This window comes from Clavelina lepadiformis, chromosome 9 (genome assembly GCF_947623445.1).
Source record: "Clavelina lepadiformis chromosome 9, kaClaLepa1.1, whole genome shotgun sequence".
In the NCBI taxonomy this organism is placed as follows: Eukaryota; Metazoa; Chordata; class Ascidiacea; order Aplousobranchia; family Clavelinidae; genus Clavelina; species Clavelina lepadiformis.
In genome coordinates this window covers 9,821,408-9,840,704 of record NC_135248.1, presented here as the reverse complement: position 1 = coordinate 9,840,704, position 19,297 = coordinate 9,821,408, and the positions used below count along the sequence as shown (strand labels likewise).

The 19,297-nt window shown below is 33.8% G+C and overlaps 1 protein-coding gene across 2 annotated transcripts in view; it reads left to right on the top strand.

Annotated features, from left to right (window-relative positions):
* The first annotated feature begins 1,357 nt into the window (after window positions 1–1,357).
* Window positions 1,358–19,297, top strand: part of LOC143470131 (SLIT-ROBO Rho GTPase-activating protein 1-like) — a 32,822-nt gene continuing 14,882 nt past the window's right edge. Inside the window, exons 1-7 of one of the 2 annotated variants that reach the window (XM_076968042.1) lie at window positions 1,358–2,781; window positions 6,441–6,627; window positions 7,673–7,844; window positions 9,970–10,107; window positions 11,514–11,612; window positions 17,854–17,982; window positions 19,091–19,239. In XM_076968042.1, the coding sequence (XP_076824157.1) occupies window positions 2,727–2,781; window positions 6,441–6,627; window positions 7,673–7,844; window positions 9,970–10,107; window positions 11,514–11,612; window positions 17,854–17,982; window positions 19,091–19,239 (929 nt within the window). In that variant the 5' untranslated portion in view covers window positions 1,358–2,726. The remainder of the gene's footprint in view (window positions 2,782–6,440; window positions 6,628–7,672; window positions 7,845–9,969; window positions 10,108–11,513; window positions 11,613–17,853; window positions 17,983–19,090; window positions 19,240–19,297) is intronic. The other variant, XM_076968043.1, reaches the window with a different exon arrangement.

Here is a 19,297-nt window from a genome sequence, read left to right as displayed (position 1 = left end):
GCAAAAAATTCTTAACTATATTTGTGCTCTACTCTGCAGTCTGTATAGCCTAGTTATCAGATTTCCCATGTTTTGGTATACCAAAACATATCTTGTTATACCAAAACATATCTTGTTCTAGAATATTTTGCATATGGGAATGCAATAAAATATTGAAACCAACCTATGCTAGATGTTCCAGAGTAACAACATTCTGTTATGAAACTTTAACGTTGAATATTTCAAAACCATATGCACCACTGAACCCTTTCCGAGTTGGATTACCTTCTGGGTGGCAAGATTTTTTCGATCGCCAGTGCTTAACAATGGAAATTTCCACTTACATTTTTCGACTTCCTGAATGAATGAATGACATACGCATGAATATGTATTACCTAAAGTGTTACTTTTTTCTTGTTTATCATTTCAGCATAGTTTGCTTAAAACCCACTCTTGAGCCGTGCTTATTGTTGCAATTCGATAGATAACAATGGAAAAGTTCATTTGTGGTGACATATAGCGGCTTCGCATTGATTAATTATTATGCATTAGATGTATGGCCAAGGTGTGATTGATCTTACATAATGTGGAGAAGGTTTTTGGCTAGGTTCCAAGTTTTGTTATCGGTACTCTGGTACTGTCATTATCTTTTCACGCATAACAACTAATTGTGCGATGTTTTGTCAAGCTTGCATTTTGCCGACAGGAGGGAAAAGAGAAGGAAGATGTGACGTACCGTAATGTAAATGGGCAAATGTTGCACAGAGTATCAAACTGCAAAAAGGGGAAAAAATTAACCACATTTCTGTTGATGAATTGTTTAAAAAAAGAATTTGTCATGAAAAATTGAGGCCGTGCATGTAAACAAAAGACATGTTTTTAGAATAAATTCAAGAGTCAAAACAGTTAAAAACATTTTTTTTTATTCATTCTAAATACAAGTCGTAACTCCCCATCTTTTGCTCAAAAGATTTGTTGTATGTGTATCATCTAGGAAACATTACTTTTTTTTCGTCTGACAACAAAAAAGAACATTTACTTGGCGTCATAATTTTGTAGATACTAGAAGTACAGAAAGAGATATGTTGTGTGTTCAGGACATTTATAGTTTTTAAACGAATGCGAATAACTAAGTAACTGTCTACAAAAACGCGTTTTAATGACACTTATCATCGCTAAATTTCTTGGACAAATTGCCAAACTTGTATTCATTCATTCCAAGTGCTTTAGTATGTAACAACTTTGCACGGTAGAGATATGAATGTAGTTTGAATGTTTGAATGCTGTTTTTTGGGCTTGCTGATCTACAGTACTTTCACAGTTTTCAAAAACCAAACTTAATAAATTCTGCTGCTCAGGACTCGGGTTTGTTAATTAATTGAATTAAATTGCATTTCGTTAACACTGTTGCAACTTACAAGACATAAAACATTTAGATTCAAAATTCTGGTTTGAACATTCTAGATTTGTTATTTCTGTTTCAGAAACAATTAGGTTTCTGCTTTGGCCATCCCTACCTATGCAACCGATTTTATTTCACCCTTTGTGGATGGATTGTGGCGACTTTGAGCACTTGCATAAGCAGGCTTAATTGTGTATTTTAAACACCATCCGCGTGACTTTGAAGCTTTTCTCTGAAAATTCATGCAAGTTAATTAAATTGAATTCGCGTGTGTTTTGTAACAATTTGTAATTACTACTGTGGTCTTATCTTCAAATCTATTAAACCTGGAATTATAAGATGTCAATAGCCATAGCAAACTTAGTACAACCATAAAAATCTAACAACGATTGTTGTTACAGTTCTATGATACGACTTCACTTTTCTTGCTAACTTTCCACAGCTTTTTTGTTATAAACGATCTAGGCCCTAGGATGTGTCACTATTGTATTTTTGGTATGGCAGCATCAAATTTTAGTGGGTGTCTCGGTTCCATGGCAACCAAATTTTGAATTGGACATCCAACATTGAGCTGAATGGGTGCCCACTGGGTTAAATGGGCTGTGAATACCAATGAAAGTCATTGCAACTACACCATTTGACATGAATATCTTCATATGAAAAGAATAAGATCATTGTTGTGCTTTACAATTGACTATTTTCTGAGTTGATTTATCGACCATGTTTCAAAACGATCTCTTTAAAATAGAAACAATGCCTCGGCAGGAATGCAGTTACATTTTTCACAAGACAAAGTGTCTTAGCTGCTCGTATTGGTAACAAGGCGCTGCATTGTCATTTTGCTAAAGACTTGAAAGAAAAAAAGGCGAATACAATGCAATGTATAGTGGTAATGGAAGACTATGGCATGTACAGAACTATCAGACTATTTATAACTGTGTTAAAAAGACAGATGAAACAAGACCGGTTGCGGTAATCTGTTATTTGGCACGTGGTTATCTAGTTCGCATTTATCGTCTTAATTATAATACTGCGTGTAGTGGCCCAAATGCGCCACTAGTTCAGTGAAGTACTGATGAGTTGTGATAAAGTTGGCCAATTTTGAAGCAATTAAGTTGTTAAAAAATCAGTTTTTAATAATTTATATCTTGTATCAATAACTACAGCTTGTTGTGTTGGGTATCACTTCCTTTTACTGTGTGATCGTTTTGGTTACCCTTATGTTTTTGGTAACTTTACAAAATATCTTACTATTTGTTTCTGAATTTACTCTTAGCACTTGGTACAGTAACAACAGCTGTTTTCCAAAATGTATGTGTAATGAAATAAATGTAACTGAAACATCATGTCCTCTAAAAAAGTGAAGAATTCGTTAGTTGATTGTGAAGTCAAAATTAAAGGTATTTTGCTTATAGTTGCTTATGTATTGCTTAATATGTCCCAAGGTTAAATTTATTTGAGATCAAACAAAAATGTGGAAGTAGTGAGTAATAAGGATTTTTGACATATATTTTTATTACATTCTATGACCTGTCACTAACTCTGTACTGTATGAGTTAATTTAACTCATAATTTGCTTGCATGAATTTTAGAGATAATTTTTTGTGTAACTTCATTTTATTTTCTAATTAAACTTTACTGACAACCGGTACAACTGACAAACTGGTTAATTCATCCATCCATTTCATCCAAAAACGGTTTACCATGAAGAGATAACTGTGTACTCTACAAAAACACACTCTAACAAACTCACACAAACATCATTACCAGATAATCCGATATGTTCCATATATGCTGGCGTATAAGCCTTTCAAAAAAACTATCAAGCCCAAAAATAGGCGAGGGCTTATACGCCTGACCCTAAAATCTGATGAAAATATTTTTATCTTATTAGTCAAAATGGCGCACACGTGAGTTAAATTAAATCGTTAAATTCTTTTTCTTGTGTTGTTAAAAACCATTGATCGTTGACTTAATGGAAATGCCATTTTTGCCAACGTTCAACTTACGTAATTTAGCATCGTAGCATTGCTAACCTATTGATGTTTATATTTGATATATTTTCAATACAGATGAAAGTCATTGCAACTACACCATTTGACTAATGTCCTTTACAAAAAATTAGGATAAAACGTTATTATTTACCTATAACGTTTAAAAATATCTCGTATGGTTGGTTTTACAACTTTCTTTAAAACGATCGCTTTCATATAAACAATGCCTTCGCATTAATTCAGTTATTTTTTCTCCACTTAAAGTGTCTGCTAATTGTGTTGCTACTAAGTATTGCATTATTGTTTCGTTAAAGACTTCAAAAAAATAGAAAAGACGATTATAATGACATTTATGACCACTTAATGAACATTGCAATTATTTTTGCACACGCCTCTCCAGTTGTAAATTATAGGGGGGTAGAATATAGATTCACCACCTGATTTTGATCTTCTCTTAACGTGTGCAACTTCTTTTAAATAAACATTTTCCTTTTTTTTCGTTATAAACGTCAATGTTTTGCCTTAATTACAACAGATAATATTTTTCGAAATCACATGCACTGTCATTCAAGGTCTACGTATAAATACGATTGAAGATAATTAGCGCATTGATATGCAAAGGCAACATGATGATGAGAGAAGATAGAGAACAAGTGCAAAACAAAACAAAGGACAAAAGGAGAGTCAACACTTGTACTTAATTCAAGAATCTTCTCAAAATAGAAGAAGGATTAACGCAAGATAATAAAAAGATAGCAGCTACAAGAGCAAAAAGCGCAACACGGGACAGATAAGCAGAAGTGAGACATGAAAGCCCAAGTTGTGAAACAAGACAATAAAAGAAAGAACAAAGCGTAATACGTGGTGGATTTCTAAAAACGCCTTAAATATGACATAATAATGCATTTTCCTGTGTAATGCGAAGATCGGTTACCAGTATTAAACTGCAAAACTTCTTAATTTGAAAACTGTTGTGCACTACAAGTAACTTCTATTGCAGTAATAAACTCCAAAATATCTAGTTTAACCTTGGAATTCAAATTTGTCATGAATAACAATGCGTAACTCTATCAAATCCTTCACCTTTCAGCCTTAGAGAACTGAAGTGTCACAATAATGGATGATGTTAAAAACATTGTAAAAATAATTTTTGGCGGTATTTGAATTTTTTTTCGCAGGTTTTAAACAACATCAGTAAAAAATGTTTTATGGTTAATGGTTGTAATATCGGCTGACACGTCTAATTAATAAGTTTTCTACTGTTTTGGCTCTTGGTACTCAATCTACGTATCAGTTAAATAGCTTAGAAAGCGTCATATTTTACCAACCAATCAATGCCACTCAACCTGCTGTTGGTGATGGGCAATCAGTTTAGCAGTAGACCAATGCAAAAAGGCTGACCTTACCAATTGCTCCAAAGATATGAATTATTTAACAAAGTCAAACATTTCTTTTACATAATTAAATTTATGTATAGGCCTAATTAATTTACTGAAAAGGAAACAAAAGAATGATTTGCTTTTAAACTTTTTTGCACAGTATATAAGTTTGTAATTGTTATGTTCTCAGATACGTCTGCAAAATCGTCTTTGATAGCGACTCTTGCGAAAAGCTTTTGCTTTAACTATACTAAGAAATTCGTTTTACGTTTGCGGTGTAAATCAGGGGTCCTTAAACTGGGGGGCGTGTAAGGTTCATAAAGGGGGCGCGAGAGATGACAGAACTGTCTATTCTATGAGCTATGTCTAAACATGCTTTCTTGACTTCCGCTATAGGTTAATTTATACTGAAATTTTAACGTGTGTAACAATGACAATTGTATTTTTGAAATTTGAATACTGAAATACGTCAATTGTATGTCATAAGATTCCACAATTAGGCAGCTGCCTGTGTACCAAAACCGGAGTTCAAACCATTTTATAATGCAGGCTACGGAGTAACAAGTGGCATGGTAGGCAAAGTGCTTTGGTAGTAAATCACAATGTCTTAGCCTCGTAGCAGTTGCCAGCGTAACTGCGTAAGAAAGCTGTTGTAATTTTTATAGCCCCCATGCTGTGAAGAAGCTATTCGTGCTGACTAAAGCCAACGTCAGCCAATTTTAAAAACGTAAAATGAAGTGAAACTTAATTTAGTATTGATTTAATAACCTGGTATTTTAGTATTTAAACTAATTGTATTGAGACATAATGAGTGGAAAAAAGAAAAAGTATGACCAAAATTATGTGAACTATAGCTTTATAGATACCACAGTGAACGGAAAAGTCGTACCGCAATGCGTGATATGCTTAAAAAAACTAAGCAATGACGCTTAGAGACCAATAATAGACGTAATGTTAACGTAACATAACGTAATGATAGGCTGACGAATTGGCATTAGTATTAAAATTACATGTGTCTTTATGATGGTTTTCATAACTTTTTGTTTCTTTGTAATGTGCTGGCCTTTTCTTGTCCTTAACTTACCCGCAACTTTTATACTGGACCAGGCTTGACTATAACATCAAACGCTTATAAAAAACTCGCACGAGGCACTGTAATACTTTTAATCTATTAATTATTAACTGATATTATTATTATTACGCAATGAATAATTGACCTTAACACATGCTGTTTGAGGACAATGTACCCCAAGAATTTTAAGGAAGAAGACATAACTTTCGGTAGATTCATCTAAAATACATTGTGACATTAGTCATTAATCACTTGGCCTGTTGAGTTTTTAAAAGTTTATTTGCGTTTTATGATATCTTTGAATATCTTTCTGAGAAAATTTTTGAAAGGTGTCTGCCGCTAACGCATGTTGTCAGGTTATCGGGTACACATGCTGTCACAGAAGAGTATGTATAGAATAAGTGTACCTACTAGAGAACTTACAGCAATATTTATTACTCAATCTGTTACTAATATGCTACGACACACATGATAGCCAGCTGTTTTATCTTGAATAAGACATCATGTACATATATGTTTTTATATTAGTTTTATTCTTAGTTCAGAAGTGCACAATATTTTTAGGAGAGTATATTACTGAATCTCAATAATAATATTTTTTGTTTTCTCCGCAGAAATTCGTCTTCAGTTGATTGAACAAGTCAAGTGTGTGGATCAATCTACTGAGTCAAGGATTGCTCTTGTTGGAGATATTCAAGACTTTTTTCGAAAGAAATCAGAGATTGAAACTGAATATGCAAAAAAGCTTGATACACTGTGTGATAAATATTTGACCAAGCATCGGAATTCTCACCACGCAAAGTATTAGTTAACATATAAGCTAAGCACTAAAAAGAAATAAGTTATGTCATGAATTGGTTCGCTTAATGTTTGATATAGAAATCTATATTTTATCTAAGATGGCACCATCTGTTTCTACGTAAAACAAAACAGAAAGTATTTGCAAGACAAACACAATCTGAAAGTAACTGCTAAAGCATGTAACTGACAGATAGATATAATATGTAGACTTATAAAAATTAATAAAATCAAAAAACCTGGAAACTGCAACAAAATGTTGAAGTCTTAGGAACGGCAAAATTTCAACAATTACTTTGGCAAAGTACATAGTATGTCTGATGTAACAATGGTTTATTGCAGTAGTTTTTAAATCATGGGTCAGGGCCCATAACTTGGGCCACAGAAGGAATTTTTTAGTTCCAGAAGTATCGAAATTAGCTTTTGTTGTTGTTGGTAAGTCAACGTCAAGGATATAACAATATAACAGAGATAAGATAAAAAAAAACATAATGACAGCAGTCCTAGGTGTTAACTTTTATTTACTTTACACAAGCTTTCGCAAAGCATTAGCTTCCATCATCAGATGCACTAAGAGATGGTATTTTTATCAAAGTTGCTAGGGGGTCATTCCATTTATAATCATCAATTTTTTTTTAAATTTTTTAACCACTGGAAAGGGATTTTGTTTGTTTTTTTATATATGTCATAGAGATTAATATGATTGTATGGAATAATAATTATGATGATCAAATAATTATAATTATGGGAAAAAAATTTTGAAACGTGTAGTGATACCTTCTTGTCTGCTTGGATCTGTTCCTTTATGAAATCGTTGTTACTTATGAAATTAATTTGGAATCTTCTTGAAGCCAGCCCCAATTTGATCAGCAATGTGCTTCTTTAATCAATGTAAGAAACTAATTCCCAAAATAGACTTTCTCATAAAAGAGCAGATCCAAAAGGTATAACTACATTACAATAGTATTTTTGGTGCCAGTAGTTTATAATTTATTTCAATGATGAATTCTGCATTAATTGATTATTGATTTTTTAACTGATTTCACAGAAAAGAACAACTAATGTTTGACTTCCACTCACCGTTTTTGTGTTGGCTTCAATTACTTGAGTTGTGTCAACGGGAAAGCAAGGACCATTACATGTTAGCAAATATTTTTCTCAATCAAATTGTGCCACAATTGCAAATCACCGCTGAAGATGTTACTCGTCTACATAAAAAAGTATTCATTTTATTTTTGTAGTATTCATACTTTGCATTTGGAATTTAAGCTGAACCTTAGACTTAGGTAATATTCTGTTTATCTGGCCTGGGCTTATATGCTCAGATCAAGTTTTTTTCACTGCATGACAATGGCGATGTACAATTTCAACTTTTCAACAACTTTTTATAGTTTTGTTGCATTTCAGCTCTCGGGAATTATGTATGGGTAAATGCACATACCTTGGATTTTAATGGTTTCATGTAGTGGTTTTTACAGTCACCGGTTATGATAAAAAAACTTAAGTTGAAGAGTCGGTTTTTATGTAACTTTTGTTTCTGCTTTGAAATAAAATAAAAGCAATCACCTAATACCTCAAAGTAATGGTTCTCAAATTTTAGCATGTAGTATACTAACCATAATATGTCATCACAATGGTTCGCACCAAAAAAAGTTAGGATAATGAGATGTGCTTTTGATTTCAAAAGAACGCACGCTTAGGTGCCAATTTTTTGTATTTTGTTGATTTGAACGCCCTAAGTGTGTTTTAGTAATTTTTGAAGACATAAATATAAAACAAGCCTTTACTGAGTTCCCTCCTATTATATCCCACATGTATATTCCCACATGTATGTAATAAATTAAAACTTTTTGGAAAATGGTGTAGTATCAGAATTAGCCTAACAGTAATACAACTTCACAATAAATTTTTTTTTTTCATGATGTAAATTGGCATGATGTAACAACGTTGGTACAAGTGGACTTGGGCTATAGGCCTAGTGGGCCTAAAAACACACATTTTCTACTTTTTCATGCCAATTTTTATCCAAGTTTTCCTCGCAACCTGGAAGTTTGAAATGCACCAACAGCTAGGGGAATTCCCACGCCAAAAAAACAACACCAACTATGCTGCCCTCTGATTGATCTAAACAGGTTTTTTTAAAGCCTTAACGTAAAAGTAGCGAAATCAGAGATATTTTACTTTTTTAACCGATTATAACCAAAGACGAAGCTCACCCGCAAGGGTTTGCGAATCGTTGGTTCATTAAAGAATTCATTCACCAGCTGAGCACCTTCTCTTGTTGAAATAATCCCTTGTGGCAAACAGTCTAATTTGTACATTTTCCTGTGTTACTACCTGTTTGCATGTTTTGGCAGTTCGCCTATAATAATTTGACAATTCTTCATAAGGCTGCCACTATTGCACCAGAAAAAGCTGTGCGTTCAAAGCTCTTTTCACAGTTTCTTGGTAACCTAGCCTAAATGTTATAAGATATTAACCTTAGCCTAATCTAAATTTACCTACTAATCTAAATCTAACTTTAATCAAAGCTTAAATAACTAAAATCAAGTTGTTGCATAACAATTCTCCAAACCTAACCGCCTATCTTCAACTTTGTGCTGCTGACCTAATTTTGGTGAAATACTGTGTTTTCTTGAATAGAAACCGCCCTTGGATAGAAGCCGCCCTCGAATAGAAACCGCACGATTTGATTAAAAATAAACAATAGAAGCCGCCCTCGAATAGAAGCCGCCCTCGCATAGAAGCCACAGAATACAATGATGAAATCGCTTCGGTGTAATATAAAGGCTGTCATTGAGAGCTTGCACATGCGAAAAGCAGCAGTTGTCACATTACAGTAGTGATCGCATAGTAATAAAATAAAAGCTTTTTGTTAAAAGTGAGCGCAGAATTTTATTTTCACCTAATCAACACTACCGGTACTTCATGTAATAAAAATAGAAGCCGCCCTCAAATAGAAGCCTCACAAAACGTTCAAAAATAAAATATAGTAGCCACGGTTTCTATTCAAGAAAATACGGTAGTCACTGTCTTCTCATAATCCCCAAGAGATTTCAAGCTTGGTAAATTGTAGTTTTGTTTGTTTTGTGGTAGAAGGTAATCATCCTACTAAGGGTTGTTTTGGATGTAGGTCATAAATTTTTAAGAATCAAAAAATGTGTTTGTTACTATGATGCTATCAATTTTTTTATGTAAAACTTTGTTACACATTTGTGAATAGCTTAGATATATGGTAATTAGTTAAAAATTATTACGTAAATACTTTTTTAAAATATGTTGTATGTTTTTGTGCCTATTATTGCCTTTTGTGGTGAACATGATTTTTTTTTCATGGAATCATAGGGTCGAGAACTGGCTCTTACATCCCATGAAAGTCTGATGAAAGACAGTCGTATGTTGTACCAGGCAATGCAGCTCAATCAAACTCATTGGGTAGAATTTAATCAGGCAGAGGGAAAGCTACGTCAAGTTGAAAAGCAGGTCAGTATGACTTATTGGAGCCTTGATCTACTGAATAGTAAAAGTTTTTCAATTTGTTTCTTGATGGTGATTTCTCACTGTTGAATGCTGGTGGCCACTTGAGGTTATCTGTACTCTTCATCTATATAACAGATAAATACTTTTATCTTGACGATTTTTAGTTTGTCTGAATTAGACATTTTTTCTTCTGAATCACTATACAAGAATATACAGTATGTCATTATCGTTTTGCCAAAGGGCATTTTTGCAGTGGTGTGTCCTTGGCAATTTTTCAATCGGGCTGCTTATTTTCCTGTGCTTCCATGCTTCCAGTTTAACCATTTAATTATACCAGGAGTGGCCAATGTAGGGGTAGAGCTAGTAAACCACAAATCGTTTTATAAGTTACTCAAATGCTTAGACCAGAAGTTCAATAAAGTAAAATAAAATACCAATGACAACTCTTTTTCCTATTACTGAATGTTTTTAGTTAATAGGTTCATAAGATGTTCAATGGTGTTGACTCAAAAACATTGAAAGTGAAGGGCAAGTTCAAAAACGAGTTGACCGTAAATCAAACAATAGTTGCCAGTAAGTATACTAGAGAAAGGATTTTTACTAATGTGTTGTGGTTAAGCAGTTATTGCCATTAAAAGGTGGTAAAAACTTGTTTGCTGTTTCTTTATGACGGAGATGGCAATGTTTCTTGTGGTCGGCTCGTAATTGTACAATTCAAGCGAACTTAAGTGTAAAACAGGAATAGTAACAGTACCGGTAACTGGTGTAAAAAGCAAGAATTCTTGACTAATACATATCATATAGTGTACTGTCTTACATGACATTCCTATGCTAAAAATTACCATTACCTACTACTAATCACTCTCCTATGGGAACATATTTCATTCAAAATGCGTTACCTCGCCTATACTACTACCATACCTAATTCAAACCTCAGTCATCAAGCATGTTATTTTAACCTGGTGACGTTATAATGACCGCCATCTTTGTCATAAAAGAAGTCAAATTTAGGATACAATAACTGCTTAACCACAACACATTATTAAAAATTCTTTCTCCAGTATACTTACTGGCAACTATTGTTTATTTTAAGCACGACTCGTTTTTGGACTTGCCCTTCACTTTAAGGAACAGTGAAACGGCACTGTCCTGCACTTACTTACCAACTACTTATGTAAAGTAAAAGTTCAAAAAACTTTTAGTAGGTTATAGTAGGACTTCCTGCAGTTCCTTTGTTTTGATGCATAGATATACTATATTATGGAAAAATTTGGCAGGGTCATATGAGAACAAATTTTGATGTTTATTGCTACTTAATTAAAAGGTTTAAACTAGTGTTAATAATACCAATCATTAATTATTATTCATTGTGTGATTTGTAAAAAAGTAATATTAAATAATATTTTTAGTTTGATAAACGAACAGACAAGTCATCAGAGTCGCCAAAAGTTGACACCAAGATTCGCAGGTCAACTTCATTCAAGAAAATGGAGAAACTGAAAGATAAGGTACCATAATTTGTCATTTCACTTTTAGAGTGTCAATTATTTGTGTAACCAACTTCTTTGTTATCAATGCAGTTGGTTAATGTGAAAATGGGTGGAGTTGTTATTTACACTCACTATAACTGGCTTATGCCATGAAACTTATATAAATCTGTTTACAATAACCGATTTAATTTTTCACAAAACAAATCCACTCCCGATTAAAGATTGTTCTAGATTTGCACTCAAGTATGCCACAAACCCATAAATTTCAAAACATTCATGCTGATAAAATGTTACAGAATAATCATTTAAGTCTGAAATGCAAGGCCACAAAGGATATTAGAGGTTTATGAACTGCTGAAAAAAGCCTATTTTAAAACCTAATTTTTGCAAAGTGTGGTGCCAACTACTGCAGCTACTAGAATTCAGATATAGTGCTAGGCCTTAAATTACCACTAAAGGAATGGTTTCGACCATCATAAATAAGGAAGTGTGGACGGAGGAAAAGTGGAGAAAAAAAGGAGATTTTTAGAAAAACATTTTTATGCAAAACCTGTTTGTTATATTGTTCTAAATTCAACGCTTGGTTTTGGGGTAAAGCTACAAGTATGTTTTCTTATCGTATATGTATGTTTTCTTAAATTCTACAACATCAACTCCACATCTGTTGTAGCCAGTGAAACATCTTCTGTTAAGAACATGCCCTCAATAACTCCTAAAAAATACATTTCGAAAACCAAATTTTATTGCAGCTATTTGTTTGTTTTAACTGAAACTTCCTATTTTACCTTTATAGTTGCTGTATTGATAGAAGTTCTAATGGTATGCTTTCAAAACTGTACCATGAAAAAAATGTGTTTTTCTAAAAGGGATGAAATGAGTATATTTTAAAAATGGTCTGGGGTGAAATGGGTATTGTTAATAAACCTTACCAGTGAGCATAGGTAAGTTTCATAAACTGATTTTCTCAGAGACACAACAATGTAATAGCCGATAAGTGGTAACCAAAGATCTGTTCGATGATAAGAACACCAAACCTTTCATGCAATAATACCAACGTAATCAACTGTATTAGTACATCAGCTACTGGTACTCACAAGATAGTCTTCCCAACTTACTGCAGTTATCGACAACTTGCCTGTTAAGTAGCTTATTTTATTACACAATTTTTTAATCATTTAGGTTTTGATTATGTAAAGGCTACTTTAATAGGTAAACTTTGTGGTCTATTAGACTTTTTAATTGCATGAGTATGCCACGTCACTATGTGAGGAAGACTAAAACCAAGTAATGAAGAGAATAACTAGAAGCAGCAGTAGCAAGACTATTCAGTGACAAAAACCCGCAATGTTCCTTTTGAAACTTTGAGGCGAAATGTAACAAGAGATCTCAAGTGTCATGGCTCTGGAATGCAGCATGTGTTATTTGCAAGTGAGGAAGAATATATTGTTACAAAAATAATTGCTGTCTCTCAAGGTAGTTTTGCAATGGACGGACGTGATGTAAAATAGTTGGTAAAGGAATATTTAGATGAAAAGGGAGTTGAAACTAGATTTACAAACAGCATGCCAGGAAGAGAGTGGATGTTAAGCTTTGAAAAAAGGCATAGGCAAAAAGTTGTCTAGAAATAAGACAGAAGTTCTAACATAAGCGAGAGGAAAAGGATTAACAGCAGAATTTGCCACCTTGTTTTTGAACTATTTGCACAAGTCCTGAAAAAAAACGGAACTGATGATGGAAGCAGAATTTGAAAACTATTTCCTACATTGCTTCGTTTACTTTATAAAAAAATTGCAGCCCAGCTGGGCAATTGGTGGATTTCATGATAGTGGATTACATCCAATAGATAAAGGGAGGGTTCTTCCAAAGTGCACAGGGCCTTCATCAGACACCAAAGCTGGCACTGACAGCACTGCTTCACATATAAGACGCCTCACTGCTGCAGTGAAAGCTGTGAGTCCAGAGGTTTCACCATCTACTTCACATGCTATAAATAACAGCAAATCAAAGCAGGTTCAAACCAAAATAGGTGAAGTGCTCACAAGAGAAGAAAGTATAGAAAGACTAAGAATGGAAGGTAAAGAAAGAAACCGCAAATTAAAAGCCAAGCGAGAAGAATTAGCAGTTAAATTAAACAAAGTAGAAAGAAGACTTTAAAAAATAAAAAGTGAAAAGCCATTGAATCCAGCTCTCAAAATGAAATTGGAAACCTCAAAATCATCTACAATAACACGACAGATTGTTGTGAAACAGAAGAATGTAAACTGCAGACTCGCAATGTACAGGAGGTTTCTAACATAATGAAAGGCGTGAAGTGTGCGCAGAAACAACAAGTAAACAAAGACATGTGGTTCGTGGTTGATTTCAATGATAAGAAATATGTCCGAAAGGTCAGAAACATACTTGACAATGGTAAACAGCTCACCATAAACTTTTATACTTACAAACCTTCTATTGTCAATCATAGAAAGTTGTTTTCGTGGCCTGGGCATGTGGCAATATGTGGCCACTATCCCCTTTTTCAGCGTCTATGGGAAAATTTTACCTGACCCAACACCCACTTGAAGAGAAGAATTAGTATTTGACTTAAATGCCCACTTGTGGTAACATATGCAGCCAGCAGAAAGCAAAGGTCGTTCGTGTTTTTTTTTAAGTCAGTTTTATACTCATGCTACCCAAAATAAATCAGCTGAAATGAATGTAGATGTGAAGTTGCATTTATTTAATTAAAAGTAGAACAGCCTACATATATCACCCCACACTGTGTGGTAACGGTTATAAAAAATTTAAAAAAAATCAATGTAACTATCAAACTGCAAGCATTTGGTTTAAAACATTATAGTGGCTTAGTTAAGCAAGTGTTCAATGACAAAATACGATCATACAAAGTTTAGCTTTACAAAAGAAAATGGGATAAATTTCAATTTTTCATGTAAACTCTACTCATTACCCACCCTAGCCAGCCACTGATAATTACGTTTTATAAATTAGGAACAGCAATCACGTAAAACTGAACAAAAGCATTGTCAATGTACTAACGATAAAACCATTAATGTTTACAACATTATTGTCGATGTATTGTGCAACGTAGACATATGAGCGTTATCATAACAATATTTCCAACAAGTGCGTGTGAAAATGTTGTGCAGCTTTCTTTTACAGTGGGAAGAAACATAGAAATTGGATGGTGGAATCAATGTCATTTATTATTATACCATGCAAGCATGTATTCTTGTAAAATCCCAAATTTCATTTCACAAATAATGTTTTTGCTTTTAATGAGCAGAAATGTTGATTATTTTAAAGTTTTACAGCATTGATTAATGCAGTGATTTTTAACTTCTACGAACACTCATAAAGGTTATTCATAATGCATAAGGCAAACAAAAGACCAAAAAGCAAACAAAAAACAGACCTAAAGCAAAGTGTAATCCCCATAAAAGCAGAAAAATGTTGTAAAACGATAGCAAACCTGAAAGACAAGCTTCTGCAGTTTAGTTTTATTTTTCAGAGTAGTTGCGCCTGTTAGGCATTTCAACTTTTGTAACTTTTGCTCGACAAAATTCTTGAAACAACAAAAGTCCAAAGTAATTTCTCAAAAAACTCAAACTTGACATAACAATGCTTATGACAATGTAATAAATTAAACACAGACTTTAAAGCATTTTACAAGATTTACTGGCTTTTTATCATATATTTACTTGTGAAAGGAATGCTTTCGCAGAAATCTTAAAACTGTTAGTGTCAATGCTTTCATATAGGCCTATAGGGAATACTTTTCAAATCTTTTGCATGACATGGTCTGCTAAGGGTAGTATTTAACTAATCGTTTGCTAATTAAAAGTCAACGAATATTTATTGTATTGTAGTTAAGGAAATTGCCTTTTCAATTGCGTTAGCATCATGCCTTTATTATAAAAGTCCGTCACCTGGTGGTTGCTCAAACGTCAAGGTATATAGGTCACCACCTAATGCTTGCATTGACACACAGGTGCTTTTTGATTTTGTGTCTCTCTCTTGTTAGTAAGCTTCTAGAGCAGCGGTTCCCAAACTTTTCTAAAAATTTTGCCTGGTGGGCCCTTTGCAATTATGTCGTGTACTACATCCAGTTGGTTTCGGTATTTGTTTTTCATATTGAGTAGAGTGGAAAAGGCTGCCTCACTTATAGGTGGTTACAAAAGGAACGAGAACTTTTAGAGCCATCTTGGAAAGATGTGGATAAGACATTTCTATCCAAAAGTCACTGCAGCACATTTTTCAGTGAAGAAGTTTTGCGCCACCATCGTTAATCGTATCAATAAACTCTTCTTGAATTTCATTTGATTCTGAAGGTAAATCGTCCAACTTGAGTGTAAATGGGGTGTTAATGAAAAGGTGCAATTTGTCAAATTCCTGTAAATTTGGAAAATAATGTGAGATTTCTTCACTGAGAATGGACACGTGTTGTTTCATCACTTTAATAATATCATCATTTGCTTCAAGTTCGTTATCATCCAAAAATTGATTAAGCTCTGGAAAAGGGGCAAAGTTTTTCTTTTCCAATTTGGAACGCCACAGCACTATTTTCGTGTTAAAGGCTGTCAACTTATCATGGGAGTGAAGAGCATTTATTTCTTTTCCTTGCAGGGCCAGGTTGACGAAGTTGACAGATTCAAAAATGCAAGAAGCATCAAAAAACTATTGTCAGAAAAGTTATTGTGTAGTTCTAGTTTCCGCTCTCTCAGAAACTCCTGTATTTCTTTCCTTAAAAGGAAGACTCTTTTTAGAACTTTTCCCTTTGATAGCAATCTGACATGTGTATAAAGCAAAAGATTTTGAAATACAGAATCACTTTCTTTGCACAATTCTTGAAAAAGACGGGAATTAAGAGCATTCGCTTTTATAAAATTCACTGCTTTAATTACAGTGGTAAGAACGCATGGCAACTTATCGGGCATCGTTTCGACCATTAATGCTTGACGATGAAGAACGCAGTGTGTTCCAATTGCATTTGGGGATTTTTCTTTAACCAGCTACATTTTCCTTGAAAAACATTCCAATGCCATCAAACCTGGAATTTTTTAAACTTTGACCATGGCGTTTGAAAAAATCTACGCCTTTGTGTAGCAAACTAGAATGGTTCGTTTCCAAGTGTCTCTTCAACTTGCACAGCTTTAGTGAAGAGCTTGCCAAAACATTATGGCACAAAACGCACTGTGGTTTTTCTTCTCCACCAGAGTTTATCACGATTAACCCAAATTGGATAAATGAATCGTCATATCTGAATTTCTTTTTAGGAGGCATTTGCAATAATAATCTTACAATGCTGATAATATAATTTACTGAAAAAAATTAACTAAAATCTGATAAATAAGACTAAATTTAATAGCTGAAAAAGTGAAGGAACTGAGCTCTGCTTTCTACAAGTCGTGGTTTCCTAGTATGAATGGTTCCGACGACGAAGTCTAGGGTTACTTGACAGTAACTCTCCTATCTACTAAATGCTACCCACTCAGTCTGCTACTACATCTACATCGCGACAGTCGCTCCTCCGTTCAAGGATCAGTTGACCCATGTTTCTTGTAGTACACTAGTACAGTCACGATTCTTTCTAATGTAACAACTTTCTAACTAATGCGAACGATATGCTGATAGTCGGTAGTTCAGCATAATGGATGCTTTATGATGTCACAAAAGACTAATGATGATGAGAAATAGCTTTATTATCGAATCACAATCATTGCGGATCCTCTGAAACTGCTTCAAACCTTTAAAGACTACTTCTCATTGCGGACCCCAGTTTGGGAATCCCTGTTCTAGAGTTTCATGGCCTTAGCTTCTTTTGACTTACAAGATCAGCAATGATTCTGAAAAAACTCATAATACTCTTCTTTTGTTTGATTTTGTGTATTGGTTTTTCTCAAATTAGAAACAACCATTACTATCCAGTATATTTTGCCGTCAATTTTTGTATTGTTGTATTATGGTACTGCATGTTTTTGATACCTGTATGAAAGACAAGTCACAACAATTCTGTTTTTAAACTGGAATTACTAAAAGTGTTAGTAATAAATACATGTTAGTGTATCAAAAGATTGTTAAGCTCAAAGCTGACAAGCTATAAGTTTTCTTAGTTTGAGTTATTTGAAGTTGGTATAGCTGATATCGCTATAAAGGCCAAGACCTATTAAGTTATTTTGAGTTAACTAAATTTTAAGGTAAACATTTTCATTGTGTTAAGTCATTGTATTCTTTATCATACATGTTTGTATTTATTATCTAGAGAGCTGAAAAATACATGGAAAGCAAACTTAAATTTATAAAAGCAGAAAACGAGTACTTGCTGCAACAAGATGCAACAAATGCAGCGCTGAAGAAGTATTATGTTGAAGATATAGGAATGTTGTTAAACGTAAGTATGCAGCACACAGAAGCATTTGTGTATACGTCTTATGAGCATTTTTATTAAAAAAACATCTTTTTTGAATGCATGAGAATTATTTTAAATTAACTTGCCTGCATACTGCATTCAAGTTACATGAAAAACGTTTTTTGCGGTAGCTTGCGTTGTGATAAATTTTGTCTGTACACTGAATGCCATTGCCACACGTCAACACATTTGCAAGAAATCGCACGGGAACAAACGTATTTGTTTTTTTGCACCGCCGTATGCGATTCAAGGTTGCCTTGTGACTGGTTTTGCACCTGGCGTACATTTCAACAGCGTTATCGATCACACCTGCATGTTAATTTTAAAGACAAGGAATAAATGTACGGGATGAAGCGACTTAAGTTGAAATATGGCATTATACCATTTTCTTTAGTTACTAACAAGCAAAATAGAATAATTTTAGTTTAGTTCATGTAGCCTACTGTATATAATGAGATATAACAGTAGCCTAGGGCTAATGTGTAGCTGAACTGGAAAATTTGAAAGTTTTCTAACTTATTGTGGGCCACTGCCTTCTATCTCGTAACCTAGTACAGGGCTTCTCAAGCTATGGGTTGCAACCCATAGTTTCAAAGAAACAAAACACCAAATTACAATTTTGGGGTTGTGAAACAAATTCAACTTTAAAAACTGAGTTATTTGGCTTAATTTTTGATTCGTTTTACTGTTTCTATTATGCGGTTCTTTTATTAATGTACAGTTACTTTCGTGAGTTTTGTCTGTTTGAAGGATTTCGCCATAGACAAAAATACCACTTGAGATTTATTTCGTTGCAATTTGGTTTTGTTACTGTGTCACTCAGTCACATTCAGTGTACAGGCACCTTACATCCTTTATCCTCCTCCATCTATGTACCTTTGCAGCCTGTTTTCATTGTTAGTTACTTGACAAGTTTACAGCATCATTTGGAATTTTTTTGTCATTTAAGCATATGAAGTTTGAAGTTTATTACATTTTTTTGTTTTCTATGAATTAGTGGCAAAGGAATTATTTTAACATGATATTGCTTGTTTTTTTAAATTTGTTGTTGATTGTGAAGCTCAGTTTATCTAAATTAATCTTTCCATAGGTTTTGGATTTGGGTTGCCATAGTGCAATGAAACGAATGTGGGCCACATATTCTGATGCTGAAACTGCTGCTCAATTATCTCGAACTAAAGGGATTGAGAAAATGAACCAGTTTGTGAGTGACCTTGATCAATCTCAAGATAAAATGAGGTAGAGTACTTTTGTAGCTTTTTTAATCATATTCTTCTGCTTATAATGTGAACATTTT